At 38.6% G+C, this 22,595-nt stretch overlaps 1 protein-coding gene across 1 annotated transcript in view; it reads right to left on the bottom strand.

Annotated features, from left to right (window-relative positions):
• Positions 1-22,595, bottom strand: part of LOC123876066 (follicle-stimulating hormone receptor) — a 70,579-nt gene that overhangs the window by 17,989 nt on the left and 29,995 nt on the right. The window contains exons 5-6 of the mRNA XM_045922193.1: positions 20,899-20,970; positions 8,378-8,449 (exon numbers count right to left, since the gene is read on the bottom strand). Coding sequence (XP_045778149.1) covers positions 8,378-8,449; positions 20,899-20,970 — 144 coding nt within the window. The remainder of the gene's footprint in view (positions 1-8,377; positions 8,450-20,898; positions 20,971-22,595) is intronic.

The raw sequence follows: 22,595 nt of genomic DNA, 5'->3' as shown, positions 1-22,595 counted from the left end.
CAGTAGTTTTTGCGTGAAGGAGTAACAAACATACACACACACACACACACACACACACACATACAAACTTTCTCCTTTATAATATTAGTGTGATGTAGGTACTTGCTGATGCCCGCGACTTTTTCCGCGTGGTTATATTTTGAAAATCTCGTGAAAACTAGTTTTCTGGGATATAAAGTAGCCTCTCAGGTCTTTAACTGTTCTATACCCACACAAAAAATCACGTCAATCCATTGTTCCGTTGCGACATGATTGAAGAACAAACCAATAAATCAACAGACAAACACACTTTCGCATTTATAATATTGGTACTTAGTGATTTTCTTAAACAGTAGTTTTTTTCAAAAACTATCTTGAACCCTTACATAATTATTCAAAAACAGCTATGTACAACAACAGCAACAAGGTATCACAGCAGCTAGAGGGTAGAGACGGAGTGGCCGTTTGAAACTCTCGTAGCCTTAGTTTTAAGTTCACGTAAGTACTTAATTGAATTATCACCATTAATTCTTACAAATTCAACAATTGATAATAATCAAAGAGTGTTCAACGGATGGCATTTGAACTATAAGTAAGGCTTCCTTGTTGTGGTTTTGCTACGGAACCCTAAAAATACTATGAAACTGGTATGTATTATTTGTGTTTAGTTTCTGTGTCGAGGTTAGTATGGTAGTGTCTAGTGAGGAATGAGGACAAGAGGAGGAAAACCCCCAAAAATTTGCGAAACAAGCGAACATGAAAGGTCAATGGATTTCTATTTTAAAGATTTCGTAAACACGATTGCGTAGGTCGGCCTATTTTCCCTCCATCTGTTAATCTTATTGTCCAAACTCCATAGGGTACCAACTACAGTGAATTAAGTTAAAGAGTACTTAAAACTTTCGTAATGATCGTAGGTATTCGGTTTGTAACTCATTTAGTCTACGAGCTAGAGACCTGTACGCGGACAGAGAGACGGACAAACAGACAGACAGACAACAGAGTGACAGTAATAGGGCTCCGTTTTTACCGTTTGGGTACCACAGACACAGATATTAGTTTCTAGTAGTGTCTACATGATTCTTAAAACATTGAACTCGATTGGTTGATATTCATATGAAAACAAAAATACGTTTGTTCGGAGCGCGTTACGAATAAACTCCTCTTAACAAGTTGAGAGTCGTCTTAATTAATCTAATGTAGTTAAACAAAGACTTTAATTAATGAGTGAGCTCAACTCTACTCGATTCAAGGCAGCGAATGAAATTTTTGTACCCTTATCAAACTCAGTTGTGATTAAAAGGGTAGAAATTACATTGGGCCCAAACTTTGTAATCCTGCCTCATTAAGTTACAAATCCACCTTCCAGCTAGGTAATTAAACGCGGACTTAGATATATAATGATACTATTTACTATATTTGAGGAGTAGGCGAACAAAACGGTGCAATTACATTTCTAATTAATATGCCTACACGTACTATGTAACTCTCTAAATTCATTTCCAACCAAAATGGCCTGAAACTATACTAAAATTGAATTCAAAGTTCATGATTTCTCGACTAATTTAAATACAAACTCACACCTTTAGGCTGTTTTGCTTGGAAATGAGTTCTTTCCAAACAAAGTGGCCTAGGTATAGTTATTGCGTCCAAATTGCGCTATAATTTTATTGCGTCCAAAATTCATGATTTTGATAAAAACGGTACAAATTACGATAAAGTTTCAACAGCTTTCATGCAATTTTTGGCTACTCCCGTAAAATTTTATTTCATGCAATTACGCCGTTTTGTTCGCCAGCTCTATATTGATATCTATGACAGGGGACATTCCGCTTCAAATATGTATATGAAAGGAGATGGATTGTTATGCTCGATGAGAGACGAACTATTTATTGATTAAGTTTATCTATAGAATCCAATTCTCTAAAAGTATTGTGGAGATTTCCATTTACTGATAAATACTTGAGATACTCTAGGTTTCTGTGTTAGGAGGCATAGTATAAACTTTTCTAGTTTAAATAAATATGTCCAAAACTCAAAATTCAAAATAAACTTTTACAAGTAAATAAATCGTATCAATCGAATACATTTTGAGCATTCTCATTTAAAGACAGGGGCAGAACAAACTGCTGAAACCGGTCCTTTTATCAAATTAGGAACACAAACACTGGCATTCATCAGATTCAGATATTGTTATCGAATGTAAATAAATAAATCCCACCGCCCGCGATAAATAATACGGCCTGCAGGCAAAGGTACCGACACCGTCCGCCCACGCTCTTTATAATAGAGACTTCATCTTACCTCAAAGAAATTGAATTCCTTACAATATTGTTATTAATAGCTGGAAAAGAGCCTGATTATTATTAACACTGATAGCCTAGTGGTTAAAATTTCAGTCTTCTATTCAGGAGTCTGGGATTCAATCCCGGTCACGCTCACGTACCTCTTACTTTTCGGAGTTACTCGTACGTGCGTTTTAAGTCATTACATATTGACAAGCGTGGTGGACTTTGGCCTTAGCATTCTCATTAAGAGGATACTCATGCCGGTAGGATGGGTTGAAATAATGATAATGATAGTATTAAATTATAAGCAATGCTTTTTATTAAAACATGTTCAGGTGTACCTGCCAGGGTAATCCAGATCTAGGTCTGTTTTTATTATTCTAGACCGAAATATACTAAACAGACTGCTAATTTGTTGACTACCAGTGACGAAGCACAGACTAACACATTAATCGCAGGTGAAAGCTGAGGTCCAGGCGTGAGGGTGACGCGGACGGAGAAAGATATAAAGGATGAGGGAGGCAGGGGTGTAATGTCCCCAATGTCCCCGACATTAGGCGGTGGCGATTAAGCGATTAGCCACTGAGCTCTAAAAGGCAAACGACAAATTCAAGTCTGTTCACGTGTGCCCGGTGCTTCCGAGAAAATTAAATAGGGTCAGTTAGATTTAGGCCCGTCATTCATTCAATTTAGTTTAGTTTAGAGAATGTGTACAATAACTAAACAAACTGCTAGTTTTGCTGACAACAAGTGGGGAAGCGCAGGCTAACTGAAACATTAATCGCAGGTGAAAGCTTAGATCTAGGCGCGAGGCACGTGGGGGCAGATATATAGAGGATGAGGATGGGGGTGCAATGTCCCCAATGTCCCCGACATTAGGCGGTGGCGATTAAGCGATTAGCCGCTGATCTCTGAAAGGCAAACGACAAATTCAAGTCTGTTCACGTGTGCCCGGTGCTTCCGTGAAATTAAGAGGGCCAGCACATTATGAGGGATCAGCGATATAAATGTTCCACGTGTAAGCAAATCACTTCACAGCGAAGCTTAGTAAAAGCGTCCGGTTGGCGCCTTTCGGGTGCGGAACCCTAAAAAATAAAACCTACAGTAGGTACTTTTAAGATTTACACTTTTATACGCACTGACGCGGTTGACTGACTTTATTAGGGCTATTATAATTTTGATTTAAATTAGTTGTCTTACACACTTACTCACTAACAATAAGTATGCTGCAGTAAAACTAGCTATAATCATATTTACATTGCCTAAGATATGATAAGACTTAGCATTAAGTAAATATTATACTACCTACATGTTTGCATTTGCATAATTTGGACTGTAACTGCGTGAATCTCTGTGTTTGTAAAATATTGCGCCAGTATAAATAAATACTTACACAGTGGCAGAGCGTGCTATCTCTAGTTCTCAACCGAGATCCTAACATCAATTCAGAAAATGTATGTAATTTTGTTTAGTGGGTTAAGTAGGTACATCACAATCATGAATGGAATGAATTTCGAGAACGGTAAGTTAAATAAATTGCTTACTAAATGATGCCCACGAGTTCGTCCGTTTGAATTTCGTATTAACAGGGCTCTCTCCGTCACTCGTTTCATACAATCGTAGTTCCAATTTCATTTGAATATTAAGCAACCAAAGTCCATAAAATTTTGCAGACATAAGTATTCTAGAAACTTATATCTGTGTCTGTGGTGTTTTAGATTTTTCTAAAAACATGTAGTTTTAAAATAGGTAGTAGGGGCTCAAAGATTTGTATGAAAATTTTTAAGACCGCGTAACTTTGAAACCGAATATTTTATCAGAAATCTGGAAAACCACAGACATAGATATTAGTTTCTAGAATATGTCTGCAAAATTTCATGGACTTTGGTTGCTTAATATTCAAATGAAATTGGAACTACGATTGTATGAAACCAGTGACGGAGAGAGCCATCTTAAAAACCCCTGGGAACTCTACGATTTTCAAAAATAAAAGTAGACTATATTATCTGTGTCTAGGATGCAATGTACGAAATAGATATTTGGCTGCAGCTTTGTAAACGTGGATTTAGATTTAATGATTTTATGGAAATAAATAACACTAATAACATTAATATTGTTTTATTTAAATAATAATTATTATTATTTATTACAACCTGTATATGCTAACGTAAGCTTTCAGAGGTCACGAGAGAGAGCCATCTGCCATAGACACAGTGCTATGTAAGTAAGTGAGTAGGTATAAGTAACTTCAGAGGCGTCAAATTCAAAGATTTTTAAAAATCCAGTGAGAACTCTTCGATTTTGCTGGGATAAAAAGTAGCCTATGTCCGTCTCCATAAAGGAAGCTTTCTCTGTACCAAACTTCAAAATCGGTAAAACAGATGGGCCGTGAAAAGCTGGCAGACAGATATACAGACAGATACACTTCGCATTTATAATACCAGTATATTATACTACCATACTATTATAGGTACTCTTTGATCTAGCTGTATGGATATAAGTAATGTGTACCTAAATTGTAGATATATATGGCTGGCGCTCTATAGTGTTGGATAGATAATATAAAGTTTTTGCACTGTCAGATATAAATCAGCGTTGATTACATTCTTTGCTGATTGCTGGTTTGATTGAAGCTCATGCTCACAGCAGAACAAACGCGGGCCACTCGGGCCACTCAATTATAAACAACGATCCATCTTAGCATTGTTCGAGGCAGATCGAACGTGATGTGAGACCATGTTGTAGTGAGTCGTGAGTGCATTCGTTAAGATTAATACGTCTACACAGCCACAGCAGACTTGAATGCTAGAGCAGAATTGCAATGTATTCATTTGGTTAATCTTTTGAGAAACTTTTGAATTTCAGTCTACGGTTTTTAAACTTTACACGAATATTACTGGCATTGAAGTTCGGTAACTACCTACTTTCTGTGAGCAATGATTTATGGCCCACCGAGAAAGGATTTCGCGAAATTCAATCCTTGAGGGACATCAAAGTTTTCGAATATGTCCCTACGTAGGAGAACTTCGGTCTCGCTTGTATTGTTTACTTTAAATAATCAAAGATAATTCGGTAAGATAATAAGCGTAGATAAATGGGAAAGTGTATTTTTCTGTAAGTGCTCTGTCTGCCTGTTAACTTTTAACAGCATACTTGCTGCACTGTTAGTGACGGATAGTGAAAAAGCTTGTATTGTGAAGATGGATACAGGTTACTAAATATCCAGAAAACCCCAAAATCAACGTGGACGAAGTCGTCGGCAAAAGCGAGTATCTACCAAATAAATCGATACTAGCATTACACGTGCAAAAGTGTTTGTCTGTCTGCTAGCTTTTCATGGCCCATCCGTTTAACCAATTTGACGAAAATTGGTACAGATATAGCATTATCCCAGGAATGGGCATATTATTATGCTTTTCATCCCACATATTAAAAAAATCGAAATTTATGCGGACGAAGTCGCAACTCGCAGGCATCATCTGACATAGTATTCTATAATCGTAACTTTTATTATTTTAACTGGTGGCAAGTGGCTGTAAAACAGTCTTAAAGTAATAAAAGGGTTCCAATCTGCCATAATAGCTCAGTTTTGAGCGATAGACCGCGGCGCGGCGAGCCGGGTCAGCCCGCGGTCGGCGCCAGGGTAACGCACTCCGTCTAAGGAGATATCTAGTACTTAATCGTTAAATTAATATCGTTACTCTCGAGGCTGTGATAATTGACGCTGCAGACAAACCACCTCAATCTTAATTAGTACAATAAAGAGGAAAGATTTCTTTGTAATACGCATCGATATAGGATTAGTACCTACTTACATAAAGGAAGTATTATAATAAACTAAGGATAGTTATTGGACTGTAAATTAGATTTAGAATTAATAAACTTATCGTCACCATGACGCCGGTGCACTACTGGGCACGAGTTTGGCCATAATCCTCCACGCTGACCAAGTGCGGATTGGCAGACTTCACACAACTTTGAGAATAGAAAATTATGGAAAACTCAGGCATACAAGTTCCATCACGATATTTTACTTCACCTTTAAATAAATGATATTTCATTGCTTAAAACTTATAACACCCCTCTTTTTGGGTCGGGGGTTAATTATGAAGGGGAAATATTTGTTTGCTCATTTGTTTGTAATCGATATCGTAACGACTGAACCGATTTTAAAAATTATTTCACTATCAGAAAGTTACTTTCAGAAGTAACAGAGGCTATTTATTAATGATGTAAGTACATTTTAATGTCCACCCGGGCGAAGCCAGCCAGGCGGATCAGCTAGTAATGACATAAGTAGAATAACAGACATGGCTATCCTACTGTACCAGTTTTGTGTGAGAAGAAAGTATTACGGTTTTCATTAAATTAAATAACTAATTAGCAACATTCCATCCAATATTTTTTGCATCGAAGTGTTTCGGCATGTAACTGTAACTTATTTATTTATTTAATAGCGGGCCGCCCCGCTTCGTCCAGATTAAACAATTATATGTGTCTAAAATAGATACATAATACATAGCTTATGTCCATCACTACTAATTGTTGGTTTACTGATTGTTGGTTTACTAATTGTTGGTTTACTGATTGTTGGTTTACTAATTGTTGGTTTACTGATTGTTGGTTTACTGGCAACGATCAACGGATCGACGTGATTTTTGCATGTGTTTTAAGACATGGACAGTAACATAAGCTACTTTTTATCCCGGAAAATCAAAGAGTTCCCTCGGGCTTTTTAAAAACCTTTTACGCGGACGGCATTAAATAGTTAGATAATTGTGGTTTTGTGTAAAAAAACTTTTCGAACGATATGAGCTTTCATGAAGCCAGACTTGTAAAGGTTATATTAATTTGCTTCGTTGTTTCTGGTATCTTGTTAAGTGATCAAAGGTTTGTGAAAATTAATCTAATTAAAATATTTATTACTGTATTGAAATTAAGATTCGTTATACGATGTTCCTATCTGGTTTAATTTATATTCCACCTGAATATCTCCAGTTCAACGCTCCCAGATGTTTCCTTTTCTATCAAATTAAACTAAAATAGAACTGAGCTGATAAATATAGTTTTATTTGAGAGCACACATCTGAGGCTGAAATAAACGGCCGTGAGTTGACTGATAGCGCTCATTATCTCATGCCTATTGTACTGATGTTGATAATAACAATCGAGTGCTATCTGTGGCGAGATAAACGCCTACGCCCTGCGTCTGGGCCTAGGTCATATCGGCGATATGATGATGTGGTCTGTCGATCTAAATCTATATTTATATTAAATACTAGACGATGCCCGCTAGTTCATCCACGCTTTAGATTTTTGACGTGACAACGTCTTATAATTCAATAGAGCCGGCTGCACGCACAAAAAAACATGACTCATGCGTCGTTACCTCGCTCTGAGGCGTTCCATGTAAGGCTTGAAGTGCAAGCGAGAGCGCGGAACGAGTGACAAAGAAGCACAATCGGCCTTTGTTGTCACGTTCAACTATCGTCAGTAAACCGACTTTACAGACAACCAATTTTTTTTAATACTTAAAGAAGCCTATCCGTTTCCAGAATGCAATCTATCTCTGTACCAACTTCACGCCAAACTGACATCAAACTTCGTCCACGTGAATTTAGGTTTCTTAGGAATCCCGTGGGATATTTTTAATTTTTCGGGACAAAAAGTCCTATCTATGTCCGACTATGTCTGTCCCTGAGGCGCAAGCTATCTCTTTACCTTCCGCCAAAATCGGTTAAACGGATGGACCGTGAAAAGCAAAGCTCTGAGCTAAACAGCTCAAAGGTGAGGGTTTGGGCTGGGCGTTGATGGGTGATTGAATCAGGACTTTATGTTTACTGTATGATAGGTACCTAGTTAGTTGTTTTCGTAATGATGCAATCATTCCAATCACACCTAGTAAATAGCACCCACTTTTACTGGTTGTTAACACTGAATCACGAAGATCGGTAAAAATTACAATCAAAAGACAGTGGACATGGACAGTGGTAGCAAACATTGTACAGGTCTTGGAGTTGTTTGGTGTTGAGTGAGTCCATAGGAGTGTGGACTGTGGAGTGTGTGGCTTGTGTAGATTAGTGTGGAATAGGCTGTGTTGGCTCACTCACAGGACGCGCAGAGCGGGAGTGTGCAGGAAGGCGCGCTCCTCGATGTAAGTGATGCGGTTCCGTTTCAGGATGCTGTAACAACAATAAACAAATACATTACTAGGTATGCACCGATAACAAATCACTACGATGTAAGGTGGGACGCATACCTACAGATCAGAGTGGGTCCTAGGCATCCCTAATATATGATGACAATTTAAACTAAATTTTACTGTGGTGTGTGGTGTGTGCATAGCGGTGGCAGCGCGTGGCTTTTTAACCCGCGACCCAAAAAGAGGGGTGTTATATGTTTGACGTATGTATCTGTGTATCTGTGTGTCTATGTATCTGTGTATCTGTGTATCTGTCTGTGGCATCCTAGCGCCTAAACGAATGAACCGATTTTAATTTACTTTTTTTTGTTTGAAAGGTGGCTTGATCGAGTGTGTTCTTAGCTATAATCCAAAAAATTGGTTCAGTCGTTTAAGAGTTATCAGCTCTTTTCTAGTTTTCTTGTAGAAAAGAAGGTTAGATAACCGTTAGGTTCATAATATTATGTCAATTGACAAATGTCAAGCTGTCAATATGGACGTTGCCTAGATACATAATTATTTATTTGAAAATGATGTTTTGGAAAACTCAGATACTTTGGATCGTAGGCGCGGAATAGTCCAAGAAAATCGGTTCAGCCGTTTGAAAGTTATCAGGTCTTTTTGGTCTTTTCTAGTTACTGTAACCTTCACTTGTCGGGGGTGTTATAAATTTTTAATTTACACTTGTAGTTTGTTTATTTTCATTATACCTCGACCTTATAATCTCGTCCTTCATGTTTTAGTACGAATAGGCTGGTAGGACATACCTACTCGTGATATGCATGCAAGAATTATTTATTTTTCTCAAAATATGAAGATTTTACGCGATATTTTCCTTCACCGAGAAGGACGTGATGAATATCAAGACAAGTCCAATACATAAGCTTTTGTGGAAAACAAAAATATCTCTATCCGGTCCCTCAGTAAAAATGCATGGGCTTTTACGACTAGAAAAACATAGATTTTCATTACATGATACAATCATCTCAACCCATCGCCGGTCCTCTACTGAGCGCGGGTCTCCTCTCAGAACGAGGGTTTTAGGCCAGAGTTTTGTTTCTAGGTTTGTCCTTCAATCACGCTGCAACGGAATACCGGATGGACGTGATTTTCGGCATGAATATAGAGTGACATGGGTTCCTTTTTATCCCGGGAAATCAAAGAGTTCCCACGGCATTTTTCAAAACCTAAATCCACGCGGACAAAGTCGCGGGCATCGGCTAGTGGGAAATAATGGATGAGAATGGATAAGTTTCACGTCCATGTCCCTTGCCAACTGTTACAAAAAGCGAGAAAAACAAATACCCTCCGATCCGTAGATGATCGTCAATTGATTTTTATGAGTCTTGGGGTCTCTTGCTCGTTTAGTGTAACGAGGGGCTCATGTAGAGTCGCGCGGCCGGCGCGCAGGGGTCGTCCCTTCGTGTCGTTGGCAATAAACATGCTCGAAAAACTGGCTAACAACGAATAGAGGCGAGAGAACTTATCTGCTGGCGATAGTATAGCAAACCGCGAATCGTGAAAGAATTAGTTTAGCCATCCAAAGGGGTAATGCTGCCAGTGTCTTTGGGGGTACAATGCCTCGCTGCGGTGGTCTCGATGAGATTTTAGATTTAATTTAATTATTAAAACTTTTTTTTAAGTTTTAATTTAGAATTAAGTTTATTTTATAAAATTGTCAATTATTATTATATCTAATCGTGATTTGTAATTTGTTTCAAGTAGAGATGCAATGTTTTGAATCGATTCCAAAATAAACAATACATTTCTTCTGTTCATCTACTGGTCTTCCAGCGCTATGTATAACGATATATAACGATACAAGGTTGGCATTCCTTGGAACCACGACGTCTATGGGTTTCCCGTATGTGCCCTGCCACTTCAGCTTTGCAACCCGTTAAGCTATGTCGGTTACTCTGGTTCTCCCACAGATCTCCTCATTTCTGATTTACAGATCAGTAGCATCACCCGCTGACTCACTCTGAGCTTTTTCATGAGGCTCATGGTTAGCGACCATGCTTTCATGTCATGTGACACAGGCGTTGCGAAATTACTAGAACTTATATTCGTGGTTTAGACGAATAATTTAAAAAGATGCGGTCGTAGTTGGACGTACAGATGGCATCCCTAGTGTGACAATCGGCACAGCAAGCGCGAGGCAGATTGTACCCCGGGGAGTGGCGGCGGGTAAACAAACTGCCAACGAATATCACTCCATAAGCGAAACACGCCAGCTCCGACTATATCACTACCCATATTATAAATATGTGTTTGTGTATGTTTGTTTGTTGATTTCCTTCAATCCTTCAATTACGTCAAATCTTCGCACGTCGCAACGGAGCAACGGATCGCAGTGATTTTTTGCATGGCTGTACTTAGTTTAAACCTGGCGAATGACATAGGCTACTTTTTAACCGAAAAAAAGGAGGAGGTTCTCAATTCGATGTTTTTTAACCGTTATTGAAGTCGGTTTTTATTTTTCTTTAGATTTTTTTTCTATCCCGGAAAATCAGAGTTTTAATTTCTTAAAACACACATTTTCAACACCGAAAAATGCGAGAGTGCATGCCCGGAATTGAATCCCCGACTCCCTGAACAGAAGGCAGACGTCTGAAGCCTGAAAGTAACGTTACTGCTCACGTAGATATGAATGAAGTTTATCTTGTTCGTGATGTATTTTATAGCGTAACTCTGTGAGCCGATTACATATTTACGAGCCGATCGGTTCGGTGCTTCGAGATTGTTATTACCATCGGGGCACGTTTCAGTTGCGGACAGTGTTCAAAGTTCAAAGGCGCAGCTTATAGAAAAACTTGTCTTATTATCCTGCGGGAGGATGACACGGAGGGCAGAGGATAGGGCGGAGGGAGGTCATATATCACAGCTGTCGTATCGCCTCATCGACGCGCTGAGAAGGGTTGCGGGCTGCGGCCCAGATATAGAGATTAGAATAACAACCTTGAGCCTACCTTGTTCGGAAACCTCATATAGAACATAAGTGTGCACGTTGAAATAGTTTTACTTTGTTCACTAAATAGGGTCAGTAGCATTGAGGAGTGACGTCACACTCCTTGTTTGCTAATTTTGAGGAGTGAATAAAATCTCTTGAAAACTACCAACGTTGAGAGCGATTCGATTGAAGGTGACATAGGCAACCGTTCGCCATATAAGCGTCTTATTGCCTATCATTATAGAGAAAAAAATCGATGAAGTGCGAGTCGGACTAACATCCAACCAAGGGTTCCGTATTCCGTACAGGTACAAGAAATAACACTATAATTTTCATGGCGGCTATTTTGAAATTTTATTATTTTTGTTATAGAGTCAGTAGAAATACACATTTTTTTAAAATTACAACTCTATCTATTAAGGCTTACAAAATAAAGCCCGCTGATATACAGACAGACAAGCGGACAGCGGAGGTTTAGTAATAGGGTCATGTTGGCATCCTTCGGTTACGGAACCCTAAAAAGCAGCAAAAGAAAAAAGGTAGACGTATTATCCATTTTTAAGACTCAGAGCGAAGAAATGCTAAAATATTTAGTGCCGATTTCACCAACGTCGAGTGACGTTTAACCAAGGAGTAAATTAGGCGTAACGGAAGTTTTTGTATTGAAAACCTGCCAACATATCAAATTCACGATCGGATAAGACTTTTAGGTTGGTAAATCGGACCAGTGGTTAGTGGTGTACTCAGTTGGAGGAGAAAAGGTTGTTTAGTATTGAAAATCGATTAAGCCCTTTAAGGGTTGGCCCGTCAGGAATTCCAGATATAAGTACCTAGGTACCTACTGCGTAATTTTCAATAGGTAAGATAACACTAAAGGTAACCTTTTATTGATAAAAAAAACACACCTACGAAAGAAATACCTACGTAGAATCGTGGAAGGCAGAATAAGTCTTCAAACCAAGCTTTCTTAATTTAACACGGAAAATCTATTATAACTTAAGTTTTCTTGTACAATATTATGAAAAGCGTGGGCCCGCGTTCACAATAATAAATGAATGACTATTTATTTTCCGAAAAAAAAACAGCTTTATAAATGTTTTAGGAATAAAATTCGCAAAAATAAACATTTAGTTTAGCTAAATGTTTTTAGGAAATGGTCTGTACTGCGTGCTGAATTCATTGCGTGTAAAGAGAGAAAATCATTATCATTATCTAGGTGCAATTTTTAATATCAAAAGCCATTTAGCGTTAAATTATTTGACAAATTAAAGTCAAGGGTTTGTTATTACATATACTATCTCTATGCTTTACGTTATGAGCTATTTAGCGGGAATGGGCAATTCTGTAGACTCCTATCCCACTGCGACAATTCAAGAGTTCCGATGTCAGGGTTCCATTCATTGTCATCTTTGCAATGATGAACTTGATGCGTTTTTCTAAAGCGTTATAAAATAAACCGAATTTTACATCAACTAGGTATTATATAGGTATTATATAAGTAGGTATTATACTATAGGTAGAACAGACGCGTCGAGACGCAGTCGCTATTTCACAATGCGTATTGAACCTTTTTAGGTACACATTAACCTTTATTCATTTTAATCTTTAGCCGGTAGAGTTCAGTCGTGTTGCATCATCTCAGAAAAGACGCGTTGAAGTGAGTAAACTTTTTACAAGTTCTTTAGCTTTCCCACAATGCGCCTTGAGCCTTATTACATAAGCTTTTATTATATTTCTTAAATAGTCAATCTCTACCCGGTCCTAATATCTCGTCTATTATCTCGATCGATTATACTAGCGTAATAAAATATGTAGTAACTAAGTATACCCTACACCCCTGAACAGAACGGCATGAGTGAGAGGATGAATCGAACTTTAACTGAACGTGCCAAATGTATGCTTATTAATTCCAGCTTGCCAAAGAAGTTCTGGGCGGAAGCAGTAGCCACTGCTGCATATGTGATCAATCGCTCACCTACTAAGTCTTTACAGTACAAAACACCTGAAGAAATTTGGACTGGAGTCAAACCTAATATCAGTAACATGAAAGTTTTTGGCTGCCGAGCTATGATGCATGTGCCAAAGGAAAAAAGGCTTAAATGGGATAACAAATCAAAGGAGCTTATATTTGTTGGCTATTGCCTGGAATCCAAGGGTTATAGACTGTTTGATAAAGCTGAAGGAAAAATTATGAGGAGCAGGGATGTAGTTTTCCTTGAAGAAAGTGTGAACAAAGATTTTGTTTTATTACCGCTCTCTGAATCTCAAGATGTTAAAAATGATGATAATTTAGATGATACCACAAGCAGCACTGATCATTTTAATAACACGTCCGAGACTGTCATTGAGAATGATAGCACAGTCTGTCGGAGTGATGATGATGAATATGTCCCGGAAGATTCTTCACCCTCGAGTGTCTGCTACAAGCCAATTTCCTTAAGACCCAGAAAGCACCGAGCTATGCCTACCTTTCTCTGTCAGCACGAAATCGAGAACTCGTCAATTGAGCCCGATCCTGAAACGTTAGAGCAGGCTTTGCAAAGTGTAAACTCACAGGAATGGATAAAAGCCATGGATAATGAATATAATTCTTTATTGGAAAACAATACATGGACTCTTACAGAGCTTCCTCCTGGAAAGACTGCGATCCCTTGCAAATGGGTATTTAAAACAAAATTAGACTCAAATGGGAAAGTCTCTAGGTACAAGGCAAGATTGGTTATAAAAGGTTATCAGCAGAGACCATATATAGACTACACAGATGTCTACGCACCTGTGGTGAGGTTAAGTTCCATCAGATACTTGATTGCGACAGCAGCTAAATATCAACTCAAGATAGAACAGCTGGATGCTGTAACAGCTTTTTTACAGGGTGACATAGATGTGGAGCTGTACATGTCACAGCCATCCAGATATGAAAATGGAACAAGGGAAGTTTGTAAACTAAAGAAATCAATATATGGATTAAAGCAAGCTAGTAGAACTTGGAATAAAAAGTTGGACAATTTTTTGAATAGTATTGGATTTTCAAAATCAAAGATAGATCCCTGTGTATATTATAAACATGAAAATGAAGTCATTATGTTTTTAACAGTATATAGTTTGATGATATTCTATTGTTTCACAATTGTCAAGAGTCAGCAAACATAATAAAAGTGAAAATGATGAATAACTTCAAGATGAAAGAGCTTGGAATTGCTAGTTGTTATGTTGGACTTCGTATTACATACCATTCTAATGGTATAGCTATAGATCAGAGTAAATACATAGAAAGTACATTGAAACGTTTTAGTATGGAGCAATGCAACTCAGTTGGAACTCCTATGGAACCAAATATCAAGTTTTCAAGTTGTGAAGTGGTGACAAATATACCTTATCAAGAAGCCACTGGCTGCTTGCTGTACATTTCGCAGGGTACACGGCCTGATATTTGCTATGCAGTACATACATTGTGTCGTTATAACAGTTCACCTACAGCAGAGCATTGGAATGCTATAAAGAGGTTATTTCGATACCTACAAGGCACTAAAGATCTACAACTCTTTTATAAAAATAATGTCGATGAAGAAATCACTGGATATTCTGACTCTGATTGGGCCACATCCTCTGAAGACAGAAAATCATGTACGGGATACATTTTTAATTTTCAGAGTGCAGCTATATCATGGAATTCGAAGAGGCAGCACACTGTTGCTTTGTCAACCACTGAGGCGGAATACATGGCGCTCTCAGCTGCCACTCAAGAAGCTATGTGGCTGAGACAGTTGCACTACGAACTGTGGCCTTCTATAAAGGTTACAGCTTTAACTTTGTATTGTGATAATCAAAGTGCCATTAAACTTGCAGGTTCCTGTAGTTATCATGCTCGAAGTAAACATATTGATGTTCGTCACCACTACCTGAGGGACAAAGTTGAACATGGTGAAATCAAGCTTGAATATGTGGGCACGGACTCAATGATTGCTGACTGTCTAACCAAAGCTCTTCCGAAGCCAAAACATGAACGTTTCCTGAAAGCTATGGGTATGCGACATGCGTTCAAGGGAGGATGTTAAAATATGAACGCATTCTATGCTTTTCTCTGTGACATGTCATCGTGTATTATATTCTGTGGCTACCATTGTAACTACCTTTTGTGTGTGGCACCGAAATAAAAAGGCTGTCTGTTTTATACCAAAGTTTTATTTCATCTAAAATATCAAGTAAATTCCAAATAGCAGTTCAGTTTTTCAGTTCATTATATCAATGTGTGTTACAAGATGTTGGTAATTATTACATAGTTCAAACACATTAGCCGTATCGGCGTACAAATAATTTGAATGTTAATTATAAATGAAGTGATATAATCATTATTTCATAAATGTAGATTTGCATGCAGAAACCAGTAAACTACCACGAGATTAAACGCAACGGACTACTGCGTCTCTCTCTACACTGTGATAATACGTCAGGCATACATAACAGGATTTATTGCATGTAATTACTTATCCCTCCACATTCGGTCTGCAAGTCGAGCGAATGCTAACATGATTGAAATTCACAATGTACCATACATTGTCGATTGCACAAACTAATATTTGGGATTGATTCGTCTCCGACGTTTATGGACCTTGCTGCTAATTGTTTACTGCTATGATTCATGCTAATATTATAAATGCGAACGTTGTTGTCTGTCTATCTGTCGTTCTAACTACTAGCGTTCAACAGTTTAAGACAAAGATAGCTTGCATACCGGGGACGGACTTTTTGTCCCAAAAAATCAAATAATTTCCATGTTGACATGGTACAGAGACAGCTTGTATCCCGGGGACGGACATAGGCTACTTTTTGTCCCGAAAAATTAAAGATTTATACTCACTATTACAACAAGAAAATGTCATATTCCGCAAAAGGGGTAAAGGCTGAAACGAAGAGAACCCGTGGCGTCACGTCGTATCTAGCACGATTCCTAGAAGACTAGACTTCGCTTTTATTTTTGAAAATAATTTCTTAGTGGGGGTTAATTGTTATAGAGAAAACCTACATTACACAATTATTGCAGTAGGCCTGCGATTTAAACTGTATGTTGTTAGTCAGTCAGTTTATCCCTTCATAAGAATAAATCCAATACTAGGAACTGAAAAAAGATATTCGAATTGCAATTCGACATCGGTACACAACAAAATATATGTTTTCAAAGGTGTCTGAAGTCTGGCAACACAAATTGCGCGTTCAGTATAATGACGCGCCGCGTTCTGTATGTTTCAAGCTTAAAGATGAGTAAACAAAGAAGGTTGTCTACTAGACAAAGGGGTCAATGAACGTTGTGTTTTATTTGTTATATAAGATAGAGATACTTATCGGCTCTATTTCAAAGCTCGGAGTGGCTTCGTCGTCTACAGTGACACAAATTACCGTGGCATCAATTTAATTGAAATGCCCACGAAGCGAGGAGATAAGGAAAAGTCACGAGGGATATTTGTTCACGGGGAGCGTGGGCGGGCGGGGCCGAGGGCGGGCGGGAGGGGCGGCTGCGCTGACGTTACGCGGGTTCCGGTGCAACCGCCATTCATATATTATGTAGTTGGAATCGTTTGTTTTAAATTTCAAATTAATTGTCTAACTCTAACTTATTAATTATCTATTACTACGTGAATTATTCATTCTAGAACCTAGATGGTGGCCGCAACTACGTCCACGTGAATTTAGGTTTTTAAATAGGATCACAACACAAATCAAACTTTGTTTACTGTGGGGTAACGGCGATGCATCCTCTATATTTTAAGTTGTTACCAAAAAGACTTGCCTCGACTCCACTCCGTCTGTATGCGTTGGCCTTTACTACGTGTTACGACCATTGATTTTGGGAGCGCCATACGACTTACGAATAGCTATTGGTAATAAGGGTTCAGTCATGTGAATTTGTATTACTGAGTCAATTCCGCATGATTAACATCGTCGTTCGTTACTGGCGTGTGATAAAATCAGCGATCCGTATTTTAATGAATTTACTCTGACACAGTGACGAGATTGTTTACTTAAAAATTTAAAAATTGGCGTCGCGTTGCTTTGATTTCTGACCTGAATTTATTCAGTCGGTCGGTCGCGTGTAGGTACAATGCAAACTGCGTGCGAACGAAGATCGCACCGCAACTTTTTAACCCTCGACCCAAAAAGAGAGGTGTTATAAGTTTGACGTGTGTGTCTGTGTATCTGTGTATCTGTCTGTGGCATCGTAGCTCCTAAACTAATGAACCGATTTTAATTTAGTTTTTTTTGTTTGAAAAGTGGCTTGATCGAGAGTGTTCTTAGCTATAATCCAAGAAAATCGGTTCACCCGTTTGAAAGTTATCAGCTCTTTTCTAGTTACTGTAACCTTCACTTGTCGGGGGTGTTATAAATTTTTTATTTACACATGTATTATTGTTTGGGCACAGGATTCCCTTCGGAAGTGTCACGTGCCGTTCGCTAAACCTCGCCAGGCGCCGGCTCGGCTACGGGCTCGGAGGGCGCCAGGGTAGCTAATTGCTTATCAATGAGATGTGTTTATTAGTCAGAGAGCATCCCGTCGTAGGCCGACACATTCAAGGAATGTCGGATTATGTCGTCAGGCGACAAAATTGAACATAATCCAGACTAATTTTATAAATCTGAAAGTGTCTGTCTGTGTGCTAGCTTTTCACGTTCCATCCGTTTGACCGATTTTTAACCCCCGACCCAAAAAGAGGGGTTTTTCAAGTTTGACATGTGTATCTGTGTATCTGTCTGTGGCATCGTAGCTCTTTTTTTTTTGTTTGAAAGGTGGCTTGATCGAGACTGTTCTTAGCTATAATCCAAGAAAATCGATTCAGCCGTTTGAAAGTTATCAGCTCTTTTCTAGTTACTGTAACCTTCACATGTCGGGGGTGCTATAAATTAATTTACACTTGTGAGAGAAATAAGTCAGCTAGGTACCTATATAATATACCAATAGTATAAATAATGAGCTATGTAGGTACCAAATCTGCATAATTACATTCAGCAGTCAGTGACTTCAAAAGCAATTAACAAACATAACATTTCAGTAAGTATCATCTACTCAATATTAAGTGAGCGTCTATGGAGTGATTGGAACTTGGAAGGACTCTAAACCCGAATTAATGGCATTGTTCTGTGTGAACCGTCTTCCAATCGATTGACACTCATTTAGGCAATCTAGCGGCCGGTAAAACTTAGGGCTGACTCATATCTGCATACGAAACAGAGTGGATTTAGGTACTTTCACATAGCAATGAAATTGGTATACTGAAAACAAAACACGGAGGATGCTCACGTTAGTAAATATTCAGTATTTACGTTAGTACGTTATTGAACTACGGTTAGTAAACTAAACTAGTTATACCTATAGAAGGCATATTTCAAACAAAAATCGTATTGTATAAAGTTGTAATAATTGACGCCAAAGTTCGACGCGGGCTCACACTCTAATTTTTCGAGTTATGTGCATTTTAAGAATAGTTTACTTAAGCGGTGAAGGAAAACATACGAAACCTGCATGCCTGTGAGTTCTTTATAATATTCTCAAAGGTGTATGAAGTCTGGCAATTTGCCAGTGTGGTGAACTATGGCCAAACCCTTCTCACTCCGAGAAGAGACTCTTGCGCCATAGTGGGCCGGCGATGGGTTAATGATGATGACCCACCCGTTTAGCGTAACTTGCAGCTGACGCACGCCTTGTGTATGGCGCAGGCTTTAGGTAAATTAGGGTTGGTAACGATGGGGTCATTGTTGACTGGCCTCACCCCTGTCGGTGACAGTTAGTGGCCCGATAAAGGCTAAAGAGCTACTTGACTATTTACGTCTAAAACTCATTTAAAGTAATAAAAAATACGCGCCGAATTGAAAGTCTCCTCCTTTAAAATACACAATATACTAATAAGTACAGTACGCCCGATATAACAATATGACACAGCAATTCTTAGATATTAGGTCGCCAACTGTCACACGGCAGACGTCGGGCTGCAGCTCGTCACCCGCTCACCTTCACCGCGCTAGTAGGCGAAAGTTTGTGTGTATGTTTGTTACTCTGTCACGCAAAAACTACTGAACGGATTTGGCTGAAATTCGGAAAGGAGATAGGTTATATCCTGGATTAAAAAATAGGCTTCTTTTTATCCCAGAAAATCAAATAGTTCCTACGGGATTTTGAAAAACGGGATTTTGAAAGTGCGAAGATTCCATAGTTCCAACGTTCTTTCCTTGTAACACGGATGCTGCCTGCTACCGCAGCATTACCTGCATCCGGTGCACTTCTATAGGCTATCCACGCCGTTAAAAGAGAGGAAAGAAAGAAACGTTTATTTTTGAAAGTTGTGCCACACATCACCACTTATCTCCTAAAGGGTTGGTTATCCCGGCGCCTATAATACTTGAGCATTAAGGCTAAGAGGCCTTAAGCAGAAGAAGCGCTGGAAAATACTGTGTCATGTGTGACACAATCCGAACATAAGGTCTTAACTCAGCATACATCCCTTGCACATACACAAAAAAATACAGCGCTGGTTTTCAGCCGGAACTCCGATGCCAGCGTGAAATTCCAGGAAAGCGTGTCGGATATCAATGCGTTCTGTTCAGAGTTCAGTGTGAGCCGTACATATTATTATGCAGTAAGGTTTTTATGCTGGTAAAAGAGCGATTGAAAACCATAGTGAATCTTAACGCGTGGGAAATCCTGTGGATCACCGCCATCTGCTGAATCTATCCCTCCCCGCTCTACCCGCAACACTTCATTGTCCGCCAAGATTTTCAATATTATTTGATGGAATTATACAAATCGTTTTAAAATAGAACCAGTAAATAAATATTATTTTATAAGAGTGATCGTTTTATTTTTAATATCAAAGAAAGATCTTGCATCTTATTATTTATTAGCCATTGGACAATAGTTGTATCTAGCTAAACTATGATTATTGTAAACCTACAAAGTCATGGTAGTACTGGTAATACGCACACCTACAAATTCAGGCAGTTACGGCAATTTTTAACCCCCGACCCAAAAAGAGGGGTGTTATAAGTTTGACGTGTGTATCTGTGTATCTGTGTGTCTGTGTATCTGTGTATCTGTGTATCTGTCTGTGGCATCGTAGCGCCTAAACGAATGAACCGATTTTAATTTAGTTTTTTTTGTTTGAAAGGTGGCTTGATCGAGAGTGTTCTTAGCTATAATCTAAAAAAATTGGTTCAGCCGTTTAAGAGTTATCAGCTCTTTTCTAGTTTTCTTGTAGAAAAGAAGGTTAGATAACTGTAAGGTTCATAATATTATGTCAATAGACAAATGTCAAGCTGTCAAGATGGACGTTGCCTAAATACATAATTATTTATTTGAAAATGATGTTTTGGAAAACTCAGATACTTTGGATCGTCGGGGGTGTTATAAATTTTTAATTTACACTTGTATAATCATAAGTTTGATTTCAGGGCGGCATATCAATATAGGTATTTATAGGTAGGTACTTTAAAATAAATAATAGATTAGTACTCACAGTGTGTGTAGCGAGGGCAGGTCGGGCAGCGATGCGGCGGTGAGCTCTGTGAGCAGGTTGCTGGCCAGGTTGCTGCAACAGACACAGATTATTGCAGCAGAACAACTGCAGCAGTCACCTTTAGCTATAATTCAATCCGACCAAGGTTGACTCCCTTGGTCGGGTCGGCGGCAACGAAGCAGCTGGAAAAGCAACTGATTGACATTGCAATAAATACATTTGAAATGTATATGACGCTTAAACTTCATGATTATCTCCATTAGAGCTGAGTTTCAGTGAACTAGAGTGAGGGTATAATAAGAATTAAGTATTATTTCCTACATCCATGGATTAGAGCAAGATCTTAGATATAAGTTACGACGTTTTTAATTTATCAAGAAAACGAAAGAAATTTTTAGGACTTCGTCTGTGTAGGTGTTAGCTGGCGGGCGTGCTTTGCCTTTTTGGAGTGCTTTTTTTTTGTTAAAACTGACTGGAAAGCGCTTAAAGGGGGTGCCGTGCGTATGTCGGCGAGCGCCGACACAGACGGGGTCCATACTTGTATAGTTTAACTAACTTATTACAAATAACTGCAAACTTGACATTGGCTAATCTTTGTAAAGCCAGACGAGAGAGAGAAAAAAAAAACAAATTTTAAAAAATAACAACGTTGCTAAGTAACCTATCGACAGATTAGAGGTAGGAATGATTTTATTATCATTAATAACACGATATTATTAGTTTCGGCCGTTAGAACTTATATATACATTTAAATAAAAACATTGAAGTAGGACAAGTGGTCTAATTTAATCGTAAATAGCCGATGTGAGCGCTAACAGTCGACAGCTCTACATTCCAGTTTTGTACCAGTTGTACGTGTTAATATAATTGATTCAATCAGATCCGTCATGTGTGCAAAACAAGTCCATAGCTGAGAACTTGTTCTAGTTTCGCGATCGTAGAACCTTCTAGCTAAATTATTAATTTTTAACCCCCGACCCAAAAAGAGGGGTGTTATAAGTTTGACGTGTGTATATATCTGAGTATCTGTCTGTGGCATCGTAGCTCCTAAACTAATGAACCGATTTTAATTTAGTTTTTTTTGTTTGAAAGGTGGTTTAATCGAAAGTGTTCTTAGCTATAATCGAAGAAAATTGGTTCAACCGTTTGAAAGTTATCAACTCTTTTCTAGTTACTGTAACCTTCACTTGTCGGGGGTGTTATAAAGTTTTAATTTACACTTGTAACTAAAATTTCTTAATCAAAGGCCGAAACTTTAGATTTCAGCAAAGAAATGTTTAGTCAGACTAGTCAAATCACATTCAAACTATTTAAATCGCTCGGAAAATTATGAATTGGCCCATTTAGACGTGAATCTATTTCAGAATGGCGCTTATATCGGAAGGTGCGGAAACATTAAGTGGCTCTGCATCGCTACGCCGTAAACCGGCAGATTTATGGTCATCGTCAACAGCCTCACGGCGCCGCTGACGCATGGGCTTTTCTAGCCTCCTTTCTTTCTCTTTCTCCTTGGTGGCAAGCGTGGATCCACCGTTGTGGGGACGATGGGCATGTCCAGAACCTTCTAGACTTATGACATCATACTTTCACGGTCAGCTTTCAATTCTTCAAAATCGGTTTAGTAGTTAAGCGTTAAAATATGACACTGTGGTGTGCAAACAATCACTTTACTTTTGTGGTTTTTGTGAATGAAAAAC

Source organism: Maniola jurtina, chromosome 21 (assembly GCF_905333055.1).
Source record: "Maniola jurtina chromosome 21, ilManJurt1.1, whole genome shotgun sequence".
Taxonomy (NCBI): Eukaryota; Metazoa; Arthropoda; class Insecta; order Lepidoptera; family Nymphalidae; genus Maniola; species Maniola jurtina.
This window is presented reverse-complemented; position numbering and strand designations above follow the sequence as displayed.